The sequence below is a fragment of the Salvelinus fontinalis genome, chromosome 31 (assembly GCF_029448725.1).
Source record: "Salvelinus fontinalis isolate EN_2023a chromosome 31, ASM2944872v1, whole genome shotgun sequence".
NCBI lineage: Eukaryota > Metazoa > Chordata > Actinopteri > Salmoniformes > Salmonidae > Salvelinus > Salvelinus fontinalis.
The window spans coordinates 12837907-12851485 of record NC_074695.1 but is presented as its reverse complement, the minus strand read 5'-3'; the positions used below and the strand labels follow the sequence as shown (position 1 = coordinate 12851485).

At 44.5% G+C, this 13579-nt stretch overlaps 1 protein-coding gene across 1 annotated transcript in view; it reads left to right on the top strand.

Annotated features, from left to right (window-relative positions):
• Positions 1 to 13579, top strand: part of LOC129829601 (protein kinase C zeta type-like) — a gene marked incomplete at its 5' end in the record, with an annotated part of 87821 nt that overhangs the window by 16906 nt on the left and 57336 nt on the right. The window contains 2 exons of the mRNA XM_055891386.1: positions 9469 to 9680; positions 12144 to 12234. Coding sequence (XP_055747361.1) covers positions 9469 to 9680; positions 12144 to 12234 — 303 coding nt within the window. The remainder of the gene's footprint in view (positions 1 to 9468; positions 9681 to 12143; positions 12235 to 13579) is intronic.

The window sequence follows — 13579 nt, the reverse complement described above, 5'->3', positions numbered from 1 at the left end:
ACTGTCTAGTTTGTTACTCCATTAGAGGGATGACTGACTGGAGATACTGTCTATGTTGTTACTCCATTAGAGGGATGACTGACTGGACATACTGTCTAGGGGGATGACTGACTGGAGATACTGTCTAGGGGGATGACTGACTGGAGATACTGTCTAGTTTGTTACTCCATTAGAGGGATGACTGACTGGAGATACTGTCTAGTTTGTTACTCCATTAGAGGGATGACTGACTGGAGATACTGTCTAGTTTGTTACTCCATTAGAGGGATGACTGACTGGACATACTGTCTAGTTTGTTACTTCATTAGGGGGATGACTGACTGGAGATACTGTCTAGGGGGATGACTGACTGGAGATACTGTCTAGAGGGATGACTGACTGGAGATACTGTCTAGTTTGTTACTCCATTAGGGGGATGACTGACTGGAGATACTGTCTAGTTTGTTACTCCATTAGGGGGATGACTGACTGGAGATATTGTCTTGGGGGATGACTGACTGGAGATACTGTCTAGGTTGTTACTTCATTAGAGGGATGACTGACTGGAGATACTGTCTAGGTTGTTACTCCATTAGGGGGATGACTGACTGGAGATACTGTCTAGGTTGTTACTTCATTAGAGGGATGACTGACTGGAGATACTGTCTAGGTTGTTACTTCATTAGAGGGATGACTGACTGGAGATACTGTCTAGGTTGTTACTTCATTAGAGGGATGACTGACTGGAGATACTGTCTAGGTTGTTACTTCATTAGAGGGATGACTGACTGGAGATACTGTCTAGGTTGTTACTTCATTAGGGGGATGACTGACTGGAGATACTGTCTAGTTTGTTACTCCATTAGAGGGATGACTGACTGGAGATACTGTCTAGATTGTTACTTCATTAGGGGGATGACTGACTGGAGATACCGTCTAGTTTGTTACTCCATTAGAGGGATGACTGACTGGAGATACTGTCTATGTTGTTACTCCATTAGAGGGATGACTGACTGGAGATACTGTCTATGTTGTTACTCCATTAGAGGGATGACTGACTGGAGATACTGTCTAGGGGGATGACTGACTGGAGATACTGTCTAGGGGGATGACTGACTGGAGAGACTGTCTAGTTTGTTACTCCATTAGAGGGATGACTGACTGGAGATACTGTCTAGGTTGTTACTCCATTAGAGGGATGACTGACTGGAGATACTGTCTAGGGGGATGACTGACTGGAGATACTGTCTATGTTGTTACTCCATTAGAGGGATGACTGACTGGAGATACTGTCTAGGGGGATGACTGACTGGAGATACTGTCTAGGGGGATGACTGACTGGAGAGACTGTCTAGGGGGATGACTGACAGGAGATACTGTCTAGGTTATTACTCCATTAGAGGGATGACTGACTGGAGATACTGTCTAGGTTGTTACTTCATTAGAGGGATGACTGACTGGAGATACTGTCTAGGTTGTTACTTCATTAGGGGGATGACTGACTGGAGATACTGTCTAGTTTGTTACTCCATTAGGGGGATGACTGACTGGAGATACTGTCTAGGGGGATGACTGACTGGAGATACTGTCTAGGTTGTTACTTCATTAGAGGGATGACTGACTGGAGATACTGTCTAGAGGGATGACTGACTGGAGATACTGTCTAGAGGGATGACTGACTGGAGATACTGTCTAGTTTGTTACTCCATTAGAGGGATGACTGACTGGAGATACTGTCTAGGTTGTTACTCCATTAGGGGGATGACTGACTGGAGATACTGTCTAGTTTGTTACTTCATTAGGGGGATGACTGACTGGAGATACTGTCTAGTTTGTTACTCCATTTCGGGGATGACTGACTGGAGATACTGTCTAGTTTGTTACTCCATTAGGGGGATGACTGACTGGAGATACCGTCTAGTTTGTTACTCCATTAGAGGGATGACTGACTGGAGATACTCTCTAGTTTGTTACTTCATTAGGGGGATGACTGACTGGAGATACTGTCTTGGGGGATGACTGACTGGAGATACTGTCTAGTTTGTTACTTCATTAGAGGGATGACTGACTGGAGATACTGTCTAGTTTGTTACTCCATTAGAGGGATGACTGACTGGACATACTGTCTAGTTTGTTACTTCATTAGGGGGATGACTGACTGGAGATACTGTCTAGGGGGATGACTGACTAGAGATACTGTCTAGAGGGATGACTGACTGGAGATACTGTCTAGTTTTTTACTCCATTAGGGGGATGACTGACTGGAGATACTGTCTAGTTTGTTACTCCATTAGGGGGATGACTGGCTGGAGATACTTTCTTGGGGGATGACTGACTGGAGATACTGTCTAGGTTGTTACTTCATTAGAGGGATGACTGACTGGAGATACTGTCTAGGTTGTTACTCCATTAGGGGGATGACTGACTGGAGATACTGTCTAGGTTGTTACTTCATTAGAGGGATGACTGACTGGAGATACTGTCTAGGTTGTTACTTCATTAGAGGGATGACTGACTGGAGATACTGTCTAGGTTGTTACTTCATTAGAGGGATGACTGACTGGAGATACTGTCTAGGTTGTTACTTCATTAGGGGGATGACTGACTGGAGATACTGTCTAGTTTGTTACTCCATTAGAGGGATGACTGACTGGAGATACTGTCTAGATTGTTACTTCATTAGGGGGATGACTGACTGGAGATACCGTCTAGTTTGTTACTCCATTAGAGGGATGACTGACTGGAGATGCTGTCTATGTTGTTACTCCATTAGAGGGATGACTGACTGGAGATACTGTCTATGTTGTTACTCCATTAGAGGGATGACTGACTGGAGATACTGTCTAGGGGGATGACTGACTGGAGATACTGTCTAGGGGGATGACTGACTGGAGAGACTGTCTAGTTTGTTACTCCATTAGAGGGATGACTGACTGGAGATACTGTCTAGGTTGTTACTCCATTAGAGGGATGACTGACTGGAGATACTGTCTAGGGGGATGACTGACTGGAGATACTGTCTATGTTGTTACTCCATTAGAGGGATGACTGACTGGAGATACTGTCTAGGGGGATGACTGACTGGAGATACTGTCTAGGGGGATGACTGACTGGAGAGACTGTCTAGGGGGATGACTGACAGGAGATACTGTCTAGGTTATTACTCCATTAGAGGGATGACTGACTGGAGATACTGTCTAGGTTGTTACTTCATTAGAGGGATGACTGACTGGAGATACTGTCTAGGTTGTTACTTCATTAGGGGGATGACTGACTGGAGATACTGTCTAGTTTGTTACTCCATTAGGGGGATGACTGACTGGAGATACTGTCTAGGGGGATGACTGACTGGAGATACTGTCTAGGTTGTTACTTCATTAGGGGGATGACTGACTGGAGATACTGTCTAGGGGGATGACTGACAGGAGATACTGTCTAGTTTGTTACTCCATTAGGGGGATGACTGACTGGAGATACTGTCTAGGTTGTTACTTCATTAGAGGGATGACTGACTGGAGATACTGTCTAGAGGGATGACTGACTGGAGATACTGTCTAGAGGGATGACTGACTGGAGATACTGTCTAGGTTGTTACTCCATTAGGGGGATGACTGACTGGAGATACTGTCTAGTTTGTTACTTCATTAGGGGGATGACTGACTGGAGATACTGTCTAGTTTGTTACTCCATTAGGGGGATGACTGACTGGAGATACCGTCTAGTTTGTTACTCCATTAGGGGGATGACTGACTGGAGATACCGTCTAGTTTGTTACTCCATTAGAGGGATGACTGACTGGAGATACTGTCTAGTTTGTTACTTCATTAGGGGGATGACTGACTGGAGATACTGTCTTGGGGGATGACTGACTGGAGATACTGTCTAGTTTGTTACTTCATTAGAGGGATGACTGACTGGAGATACTGTCTAGGTTGTTACTTCATTAGGGGGATGACTGACTGGAGATACTGTCTAGGGGGATGACTGACTGGAGATACTGTCTAGGGGGATGACTGACTGGAGATACTGTCTAGGTTGTTACTCCATTAGGGGGATGACTGACTGGAGATACTGTCTAGGGGGATGACTGACAGGAGATACTGTCTAGTTTGTTACTCCATTAGGGGGATGACTGACTGGAGATACTGTCTAGAGGGATGACTGACTGGAGATACTGTCTAGGGGGATGACTGACTGGAGATACTGTCTAGGTTTTTACTCCATTAGAGGGATGACTGACTGGAGATACTGTCTAGGGGGATGACTGACTGGAGATACTGTCTAGGTTGTTACTTCATTAGAGGGATGACTGACTGGAGATACTGTCTAGGTTGTTACTCCATTAGAGGGATGACTGACTGGAGATACTGTCTAGAGGGATGACTGACTGGAGATACTGTCTAGAGGGATGACTGACTGGAGATACTGTCTAGGTTGTTACTTCATTAGAGGGATGACTGACTGGAGATACTGTCTAGGGGGATGACTGACTGGAGATACTGTCTAGAGGGATGACTGACTGGAGATACTGTCTAGGTTGTTACTCCATTAGAGGGATGACTGACTGGAGATACTGTCTAGAGGGATGACTGACTGGAGATACTGTCTAGTTTGTTACTTCATTAGAGGGATGACTGACTGGAGATACTGTCTAGAGGGATGACTGACTGGAGATACTGTCTAGGTTGTTACTCCATTAGAGGGATGACTGACTGGAGATACTGTCTAGATTGTTACTTCATTAGAGGGATGACTGACTGGAGAGACTGTCTAGGGGGATGACTGACTGGAGATACTGTCTAGGTTTTTACTCCATTAGAGGGATGACTGACTGGAGATACTGTCTAGGGGGATGACTGACTGGAGATACTGTCTAGGTTGTTACTTCATTAGAGGGATGACTGACTGGAGATACTGTCTAGGTTGTTACTCCATTAGAGGGATGACTGACTGGAGATACTGTCTAGAGGGATGACTGACTGGAGATACTGTCTAGAGGGATGACTGACTGGAGATACTGTCTAGGTTGTTACTTCATTAGAGGGATGACTGACTGGAGATACTGTCTAGGGGGATGACTGACTGGAGATACTGTCTAGAGGGATGACTGACTGGAGATACTGTCTAGGTTGTTACTCCATTAGAGGGATGACTGACTGGAGTTACTGTCTAGAGGGATGACTGACTGGAGATACTGTCTAGAGGGATGACTGACTGGAGATACTGTCTAGTTTGTTACTTCATTAGAGGGATGACTGACTGGAGATACTGTCTAGAGGGATGACTGACTGGAGATACTGTCTAGGTTGTTACTCCATTAGAGGGATGACTGACTGGAGATACTGTCTAGATTGTTACTTCATTAGAGGGATGACTGACTGGAGAGACTGTCTAGGGGGATGACTGACTGGAGATACTGAGATTTATTTAACCGTCATGTTCATCAAACATATATTTTTGTTGCATTGTTAGAAACCCGTTTGTGTGAACATGAAAAAAAAACATTCCTGTCTAACTACAACTGAATATCTAATGTAAATTTCCCAAGCTGGAATAACAATATATAATGTCTGTTATCCAACAGCGATGTGGGGAATGTCTGCCGCTGTGGTTAATGTCTGTCGCTGTGGGGAATGTCCGTCGCTGTGGCGGACAGTCTAGGACTGGGGCTCGTTCCACGTTGCTTCCCTAGCACTCTGCTAGTGATTAGCAGCCATTTTGGAGCTGACAGTGAGCTGGCTCAAACAGGAAGTACATCCTAAAGGACACCCTAGGGAATAGACTGTCATTTTGGGACTCAACCAGGGACCTTTTTGGGGTTCCTCGATAGATACAGGCTGATCAGGTTGATATTTTACTGTCCCATCAGGGAGGAAGAGGCAAGAGACTAGTACTGAGACCAAAGTAGGTTTGTCTTGAAGACCTAACATCTTGAGTTTTTGGTCCCTTAGTATCTCCTCTTTCCTCAGCTAGCTGTACATTTGTTATTGTCTTTAGAACATGGAACACAGCTAGCTGTACCTTTGTTAGTGTCTTTAGAACATGGAACACAGCTAGCTGTACCTTTGTTATTGTCTTTAGAACATGGAACACAGCTAGCTGTACCTGTGTTAGTGTCTTTAGAACATGGAACACAGCTAGCTGTACCTTTGTTAGTGTCTTTAGAACATGGAACACAGCTAGCTGTACCTTTTGTTAGTGTCTTTAGAACATGGAACACAGCTAGTGAGTCAAAGAAGCATCTGAAGATGTTGTGGCTCTTTTAAAGAACGAACGGCATATGTTATGGACCCTCGTTTCTCATCTGCTATTGATGGGGAGTGCCGAATGTCTGTCTTCAAAGTTTCTCACCTCAGAACAGGTGCCTTAAATACGCCCCCACTGTCTGCGCTGAGCTGAGGGAATTTTTTTGGGACAAATAAATGTGGATGTCTTGATTTATTTTTAACTCGCCTGAACCTCCCTCTCTCTCTCTCTCTCTCTCTCTCTCTCTCTCTCTCTCTCTCTCTCTCTCTCTCTCTCTCTCTCTCTCTCTCTCTCTCTCTCTCTCTCTCTCTCTCTCTCTCTCTCTCTCTCTCTCGCTCTCTCTCTCTCTCTCTCTGCTTCACTCCCTCTCTCCCTCTCGTTCTCTCTATCGGTCTCTCTCTCTCTCTGAGTCAGTTTGGGCTGTGGAGCAGTGGGTTAGTAGTAGCTAAGGTTTGAAGTGAGTCTACTGATTCTCCATAGCAATAGTGCTTTTGCCTTATACTGGGGACAATAAAAGGCCACTCTAAAATGTGCAGTTTTGTCACACAACACAATGCCACAGATGTCTCAAGTTTTGATGGAGCGTGCAATTGGCATGCTGACTGCAGAATTGTCCCCCAGAGCTGTTGCCAGATAATTTTATGTTAATTTCTCCACCATAAGCCGGTTCCGACTTTTTGGGGGAGAATTTGGCAGTACGTCCAACAGGCCTTACAACCGCAGACCACCTGTAACCACGCCAGCCCAGGTCCTCCACGTCTGGCTAGGAGTTGAGGAGTTTTTCTGTCTGTAATGAAGCCTTTTTGTGTGGAAAAACTCATTCTGCTTAGCTGGGCCTGGCTCCCCAGTTACAACTTCAGCTTTAAGCACGAGATGATTTCGTCCCTCTGTGACCAAGAGAAAGTGGTCTTGTTTAAATTCTATGAAATGATTTTTGTATTTTTTTATGTTGAGAGCTCTAAATCCATCTGAGAACATCACAGTGAGATAAGACTGTGTTTGCTGCAATCACTAGAGTCTTCCATTTTCATATATACTGTAATATTGTAAGCAGAGCTGCGAGGTTCACTGTCAGAGGAGTTCGATCCTTTGTCTGGATAAGCACGAAAATGTGACATGTTGCTCCCTATGCAAATGAGTTGTCAGATTTCACTGTGTATCAGATGAGAACGGCACAACCAGAGCTGTCACACAGCGCACTGCAATTGATGTTGCGCTGTTCACAAAGTGCCGTTTACACAAAAGGTGGTCGGAATCGGTTCATAACTGCTCCAAATCCCCTAAATAGGGGACTTAACATTCATTGGACTGTGGTACCACTCTTTTCAGACTGTTAATATTCAACTGGCTCTGAATGTGTTTGTCAATATGCCTCTGGTAGACATAACATCCCTAGTGTCTGTGTTCTGATGTGTACTGGATGACAGATGTGATAAGCTCCCTAGCGCCTAGGCCCATGCCAAATATATTCAGTGTCCATAGGGGGGGAAGAGGCGATGTTGTGCCCTCTTCACGACTGTGTTGGTGTGTTTGGACCATGATACGTCCTTAGAGACTTGAAGCTCTCGACCCGTCGATGTGAATGGGGGTGTGCTCGGCCCTCCATTTCCTATAGTCCAATATCCTTTGTCTTGCTGACTTTGAGGGAGAGGTTGTTGTTCTGGCACTACACGGCCAAGTCTCTGACCTCCTCCCTATAGGCTGTTTCATCTTCGTCGGTGATCAGGCCTACCACTGTCGTATCTTCGGCAAACTTAACGATGGTGTTGGAGTCGAGCGGAGCCACACAGTCGTGGGTGAACAGGGAGTACTGGAGGGGACTAAGCACGCGTGTTGGTGCCTACCCTCACCATCTGGTGGCGTCCCGTCAGGAAGTCCAGACTCCAGTTGGGAAGTGTTCAGTCCCAGGGTCCTTAGCTAAGTAATACGTTTGAAGGACACCATGGTGTTGAACGCTGCACTGTAGTCAATGAACAGCATTCTCACATAGGTGGTCCGTTTGTACAAGAGAGAAAGGGAAGTGTTGGGAGCGGTATGTGAATTGAAATGAGATGATATTGTTGATGTGAGTCATGACCAGCCTCAAAGCATTTCATGGCTGCAGATGTGAGTGCTACGGGGAGATAGTCATTTAGACAGATTACCAGATTACCCAAGACTGGAAGCCAGTCTTGGGCACGGGGACTATGGTTGTCTGCTTGAAACATGTAGGTATTACACACTTGATCAGGGAGAGGTTGAAAATGTCTGTGACATTAGCCAGCCACGTCACTGGGTAGCTTGCGGCTCGGTTACCCTTTGTAATCCGTGATAGTTTGCAAGCCCTGCCACATCCGATGAGCGTCAGAGCCGAAGTAGTAGGATTCGATCTTAGTCCTGTCTTGTCGCTTTGCCTGTTTGATTGTTTTTAAGATTGCGTATTCTTATAAGCGTCCGGGTTAGTGTCCTGTTCCTTTAAAGGATGCAGCTCTAGCATTTAGCTCAGTGCGGATGTTGGCTGTAATCCATGGCTTCTGGTTGGGATATGTACGTACTGTCATTGTGGAGAGGATGTCGTCGATGCACTTATTAATGAAGCCTGTGACCGATGTGGTAAACTCCGTAATGCCATCAGATGAGTCCCAGAACATATTCCAGTCTGTGCTAGTGAAACAGTCCAGTAGCCTAGCATTCGCTTCATCAGACCACTTCCATGTTGAACGTGTCACTGGTACTTCCTGTTTAGAGTTTTTGCTTGTAAACAGGAATCAGGAGGATAGAGTTATGGTCAGATTTGCCAAATGGAGGGCGAGGGGGAGCTTTGTATGAGTTTCTGTGTGTGGAGTAAAGTTAATCTGAGTTTTTTCGCCTCTAGTTGCACAGGTGACATGCTGGTAGAAATGAGGTAAAACCGTTTCCGTTTCCCTGTGTTAAGATTACCGGCCACTAGGAGCTGCGCCTCTGGATGAGCATTTTCTTGTTTGCTTATGCCCTTATAGAGTTGGTTGAGTGCGGTCTTAATGCCAACATCAGTTTGTGGAGGTAAATAGACAGCTGCGAAATATACATGAGTTGCTGTGACTGTTAGTTAAAAGGACGACTACAAACAAGCATGCTCCCAGTAAGATGCCACCTAGGCTTAAATCCGCCCTTCCTCCATAATGATCACCTTCTTCATGTGTGTCTGCCTCGCCTCCATTGATTCTTGATCAATGACTGCGATAGTATCATCCCATTGTCATCAGCTCAGACTGATGGTGTAACAATTCCTGTCTCCCCCTCTGTCTGTCTGTGTCTGTCTTTGTCTGTCTTTCTGTTTGTCTGTGTCTGTCTGTCCCCAACAGAAAGCGTACTGTGGCCACTGCAGTGAAAGGATATGGGGGCTGGGGAGGCAGGGCTACAAGTGTATCAACTGCAAACTGCTGGTCCATAAGCGCTGTCACAAACTCGTCCCTCTGACCTGCCAAAGGCATATGGTGAGTACCATAGAAATAGAATCTCATTCTAGTTCTTTGGTGAGTACTCTGGCCAATCTGTCATGTCAACGCTTCGGAAGAACTTACTATTTATAAAGCATTCATAAAGTCTTCATAAGCACTACATAGACACTTCACAAACTGCAGTGCAAAAGGCATATGGTGAGCTTATGAAGGCTTTTTAGAGCATTTACAGTCTTCATAAGCACTTCATAGATACTTCATTAACTTAAGTGAACGTCTGAATTAATGAGTTGGGAGGGCGAATGAGTAATATTTAACTGCTTTAGGTTGAAACCAAGTTTTGCATTTGAACAATCCAACTTGTTTAGAGTAAAAGATCAAGGTAATCCATGAATTCAGATAACAGAACTGGGAATTATTCAAAAGTCTGAATTAAACATTGCTATTGATGTTCAAATGTGTATTTGTAACATAGTGAATGCTGTTCTGCTCCGAGCGGGGATCGAACTTGCAACATTCTGCACAACACATACTGTATATAACTCAAAGCCAACTACCTTAGCCAACAGAGCAAGATACTGGTCTGTTATTTCATGAGAAATAGTTGGTAATGTACTCCAGCCAACATGCTATGGGCAAGTTTCAAATCCACTGCGTATAGATATAGGTAGTGTCTCAAATGCCACCCTATTCTCTATTTAGTGCACTACTTTTGACCAGGGCCCATAGGGAATAGGGTGCCATTTGGGACACATCCACACTGTTGTGTATACCGTATACTGAAACATCACAAGGTTGATCTCTAGTGACAGACTGCTAACATACAGAAAGAAGCATTAAGATTAGAGCCAGCCTCTACCAGGTTTTCACCTCACCTTCGGTATGAAAGCCTGTTGACGTTCTTGTCAGAGACAAGCTAAAAGAAGGTGGAGGGTTCTGTGTCTGCACCACATACTCTTGTGACTGGTGTCCCCCAGGGCTCAGTTCTAGGCCCTCTTCTCTCAATACACCAAGTCACTCGGCTCAGTCATATTCTCACATGGTCTCTCCTATCATTGCTATGAGGATGACACTCAACTACTTTTCTCCTTCCCCCCTTCTAACACCCAGGTGGCGACACACATCTCTGCGTGCCTGGCAGATATCTCAGCCCACCACCTCAAGCTCAACCTCGACCGGGCGGAGCTGCTCTTCCTCCCGTGGAAGGCCTGCCTGCCTGCTCAAAGACCTCTCCATCACGGTTGACAACTCTACAGTGTCCCCCTCCAAGAGTGCAAAGAACCTTGGCGTGACCTTGGACAACACCCTGTCGTTCTCTGCAAACATCAAAGCAGTTACTCGCTCCTGCAGGTTCATGCTCTATAACATCTGGACTACTGCAACTCACTGTTGGCTGGGCTCCCCAATTGTGCCATCATACCCCTGCAACTTCTCCAGAACTCAACCTTCCCAAGTTCTTCCATGTCACCCCACGAAGCTCGCATCCACTACAAGACCATGGTACTTGCCTACGAGCAAGAGGAACTGCCCCCCCGCCCATCTTAAGAGGATTGCACTAACTGTAAATCGCTCTGGGTGAGAGCGACTGCTAAATGACTAACATGTAAATTTAAAAATGGGTATCCAAGTCGTTTGCCCTCCCAACAACAGGAATAGGCACATTCAAACAGAGGCGCAGAATCAAAACCGAAAGCTAATACATTTCACTGGTGCCAATGTGGGGTAGTGTCATTTCAGCCACATTAAATCAAAAATAAAAACAATTTCCTAAATATACATTTTCAAAAATAGCATTTCCTAGCAGTGCTAACACCGTAAATTAGCTTACTCTGCGCTTCTGAAGAAGTATGGAAGGGGTGGTTGTTTTACAAAAATCTACATCTACTGACAGCCAATCAGAACAATGTGAGCCAGACCTGGAATCCAGGACTGGACTACAACAAACCTGGTGCCGAAAACCCAGGTCAATAGTCTGGATGTACTAATAGGCTGTTTTGCTTTCATGCAATCAGACAATGCTCTATCAACAAACACTTTGATTCCCTTTGAAAATCCAATGCCTCCAAGGTTAGAACCGCATAAAATGAGTCATATAAGTGCATTGTTGCGAGAAATATCCAGACTTCTCGACTTCTGTGTTCTTTATTTTGTTGAAAAGATGCCTCCATGTGCCTAAGATGAAGCCTCTTCTTCCCAGTGTCTCCAAGGACCTAGTCAGGATACTCTTTAAGCAGCCTCAAAACCACATGCAGCTATGTGCCTGTAGTCTCTTGGCAGGATCCAGTCATTCTATTTGCCTGTCTTCTCTTGGCAGGATCCAGTCATTCTATTTGCCTGTCTTCTCTTGGCAGGATCCAGTCATTCTATTTGCCTGTATTCTCTTGGCAGGATCCAGTCATTCTATTTGCCTGTAATCTCTTGGCAGGATCCAGTCATTCTATTTGCCTGTCTTCTCTTGGCAGGATCCAGTCATTCTATTTGCCTGTCTTCTCTTGGCAGGATCCAGTCATGCCATCACAGGAGCCCCCTTTAGATGAGAAGAGTGAAGAGGTGGACCTCCCCCCTGAACACACAGAGGATACAGATGGAAGTCAGTTCCTATAAAAGATTGTTTCTTTCAATATAGACATAATATGAGAAGTAGGAGACCTTGTGGCCTTAGTCTTGGTATCAATGCACTGGGTCTGGGCCTGTATTCAAAAAGCATCTCAGAGTAGAAATGCTGATCTGTCTTTATTCATTATGAAAAGATAAAACTGATCCTAGATCAGCACTCCTACCCTGAAAACACTTTGCGAATACTAATTACAAAGGCTTTAAAGACACTATTCAATCGAAACCAATAACTAGATTTCCAGGTTAATTTTTTTTAAATGAAGAAGAAAGAAGACTCCTCCCACACAGCGAGATAAGAGCATGTTTGAATCAGCATGCCATTATTGTTTACAGACTGGTCCCAAAGCTTAGTTTCTATGCACTATTCTGCACAGCGCAATTTTACAAATAAGAATTGAAGTCGGCCATTGTCTATCCAGGTGTGTGTTTTTTCTGTCAGAAGCAGCAACTTGAACAAGATGCACTGCTGTGCACAGGGCCTTCACCTCTTTGTGCACTGGTTCTGTTCAGTACAGTTCAGTATAGTTCAGTACCATATAGTCCAGTATAGTATAGCTCAGTTCAGTACAGTTCAGTATAGTTCAGTACAGTATAGTCCAGTATAGTATAGTCCAATATAGTCCAGTATAGTATAGTTCAGTACAGTTCAGTATAGTTCAGTACAGTCCAGTTTAGTATAGTATAGTCCAGTATAGTATAGTTCAGTTCAGCACAGTCCAGTATAGTATAGCTCAGTATAGTATAGTCCAGTATCGTATAGTCCAGTATAGAATTGTTCAGTACAGTATTGTCCAGTACAGTCCAGTATAGTCCAGTATAGTATAGTTCAGTTCAGTACAGTTCAGTATAGTTCAGTACCGTCCAGTTTAGTATAGTATAGTTCAGTCCAGTATAGTCCAGTATTGTATAGTTCAGTCCAGTATAGTTTCGTACAGTATAGTCCAGTATTGTATAATTCAGTATAGTATAGTCCAGTATTGCATTGTTCAGTACAGTCCAGTATAGCATAGTTCAGTACAGTATAGTCCAGTATAGTATATTTCAGTCCAGTATAGTCCAGTCCAGTATAGTTCAGTATAGTATAGTACAGTATAGTATAGTCCAGTATCGTATTGTTCAGTTCAGCACAGTCCAGTATAGTATAGCTCAGTATAGTACAGTCCAGTATAGTATTGTCCAGTACAGTCCAGTATAGTATATTTCAGTCCAGTATAGTCCTGTCCAGTATTGTCCAGTACAGTCCAGTATAGTTCAGTATAGTTCAGTACAGTATAGTCCAGTACAGTATAGTTCAGTACAGTCCAGTATAGTATAGTTCA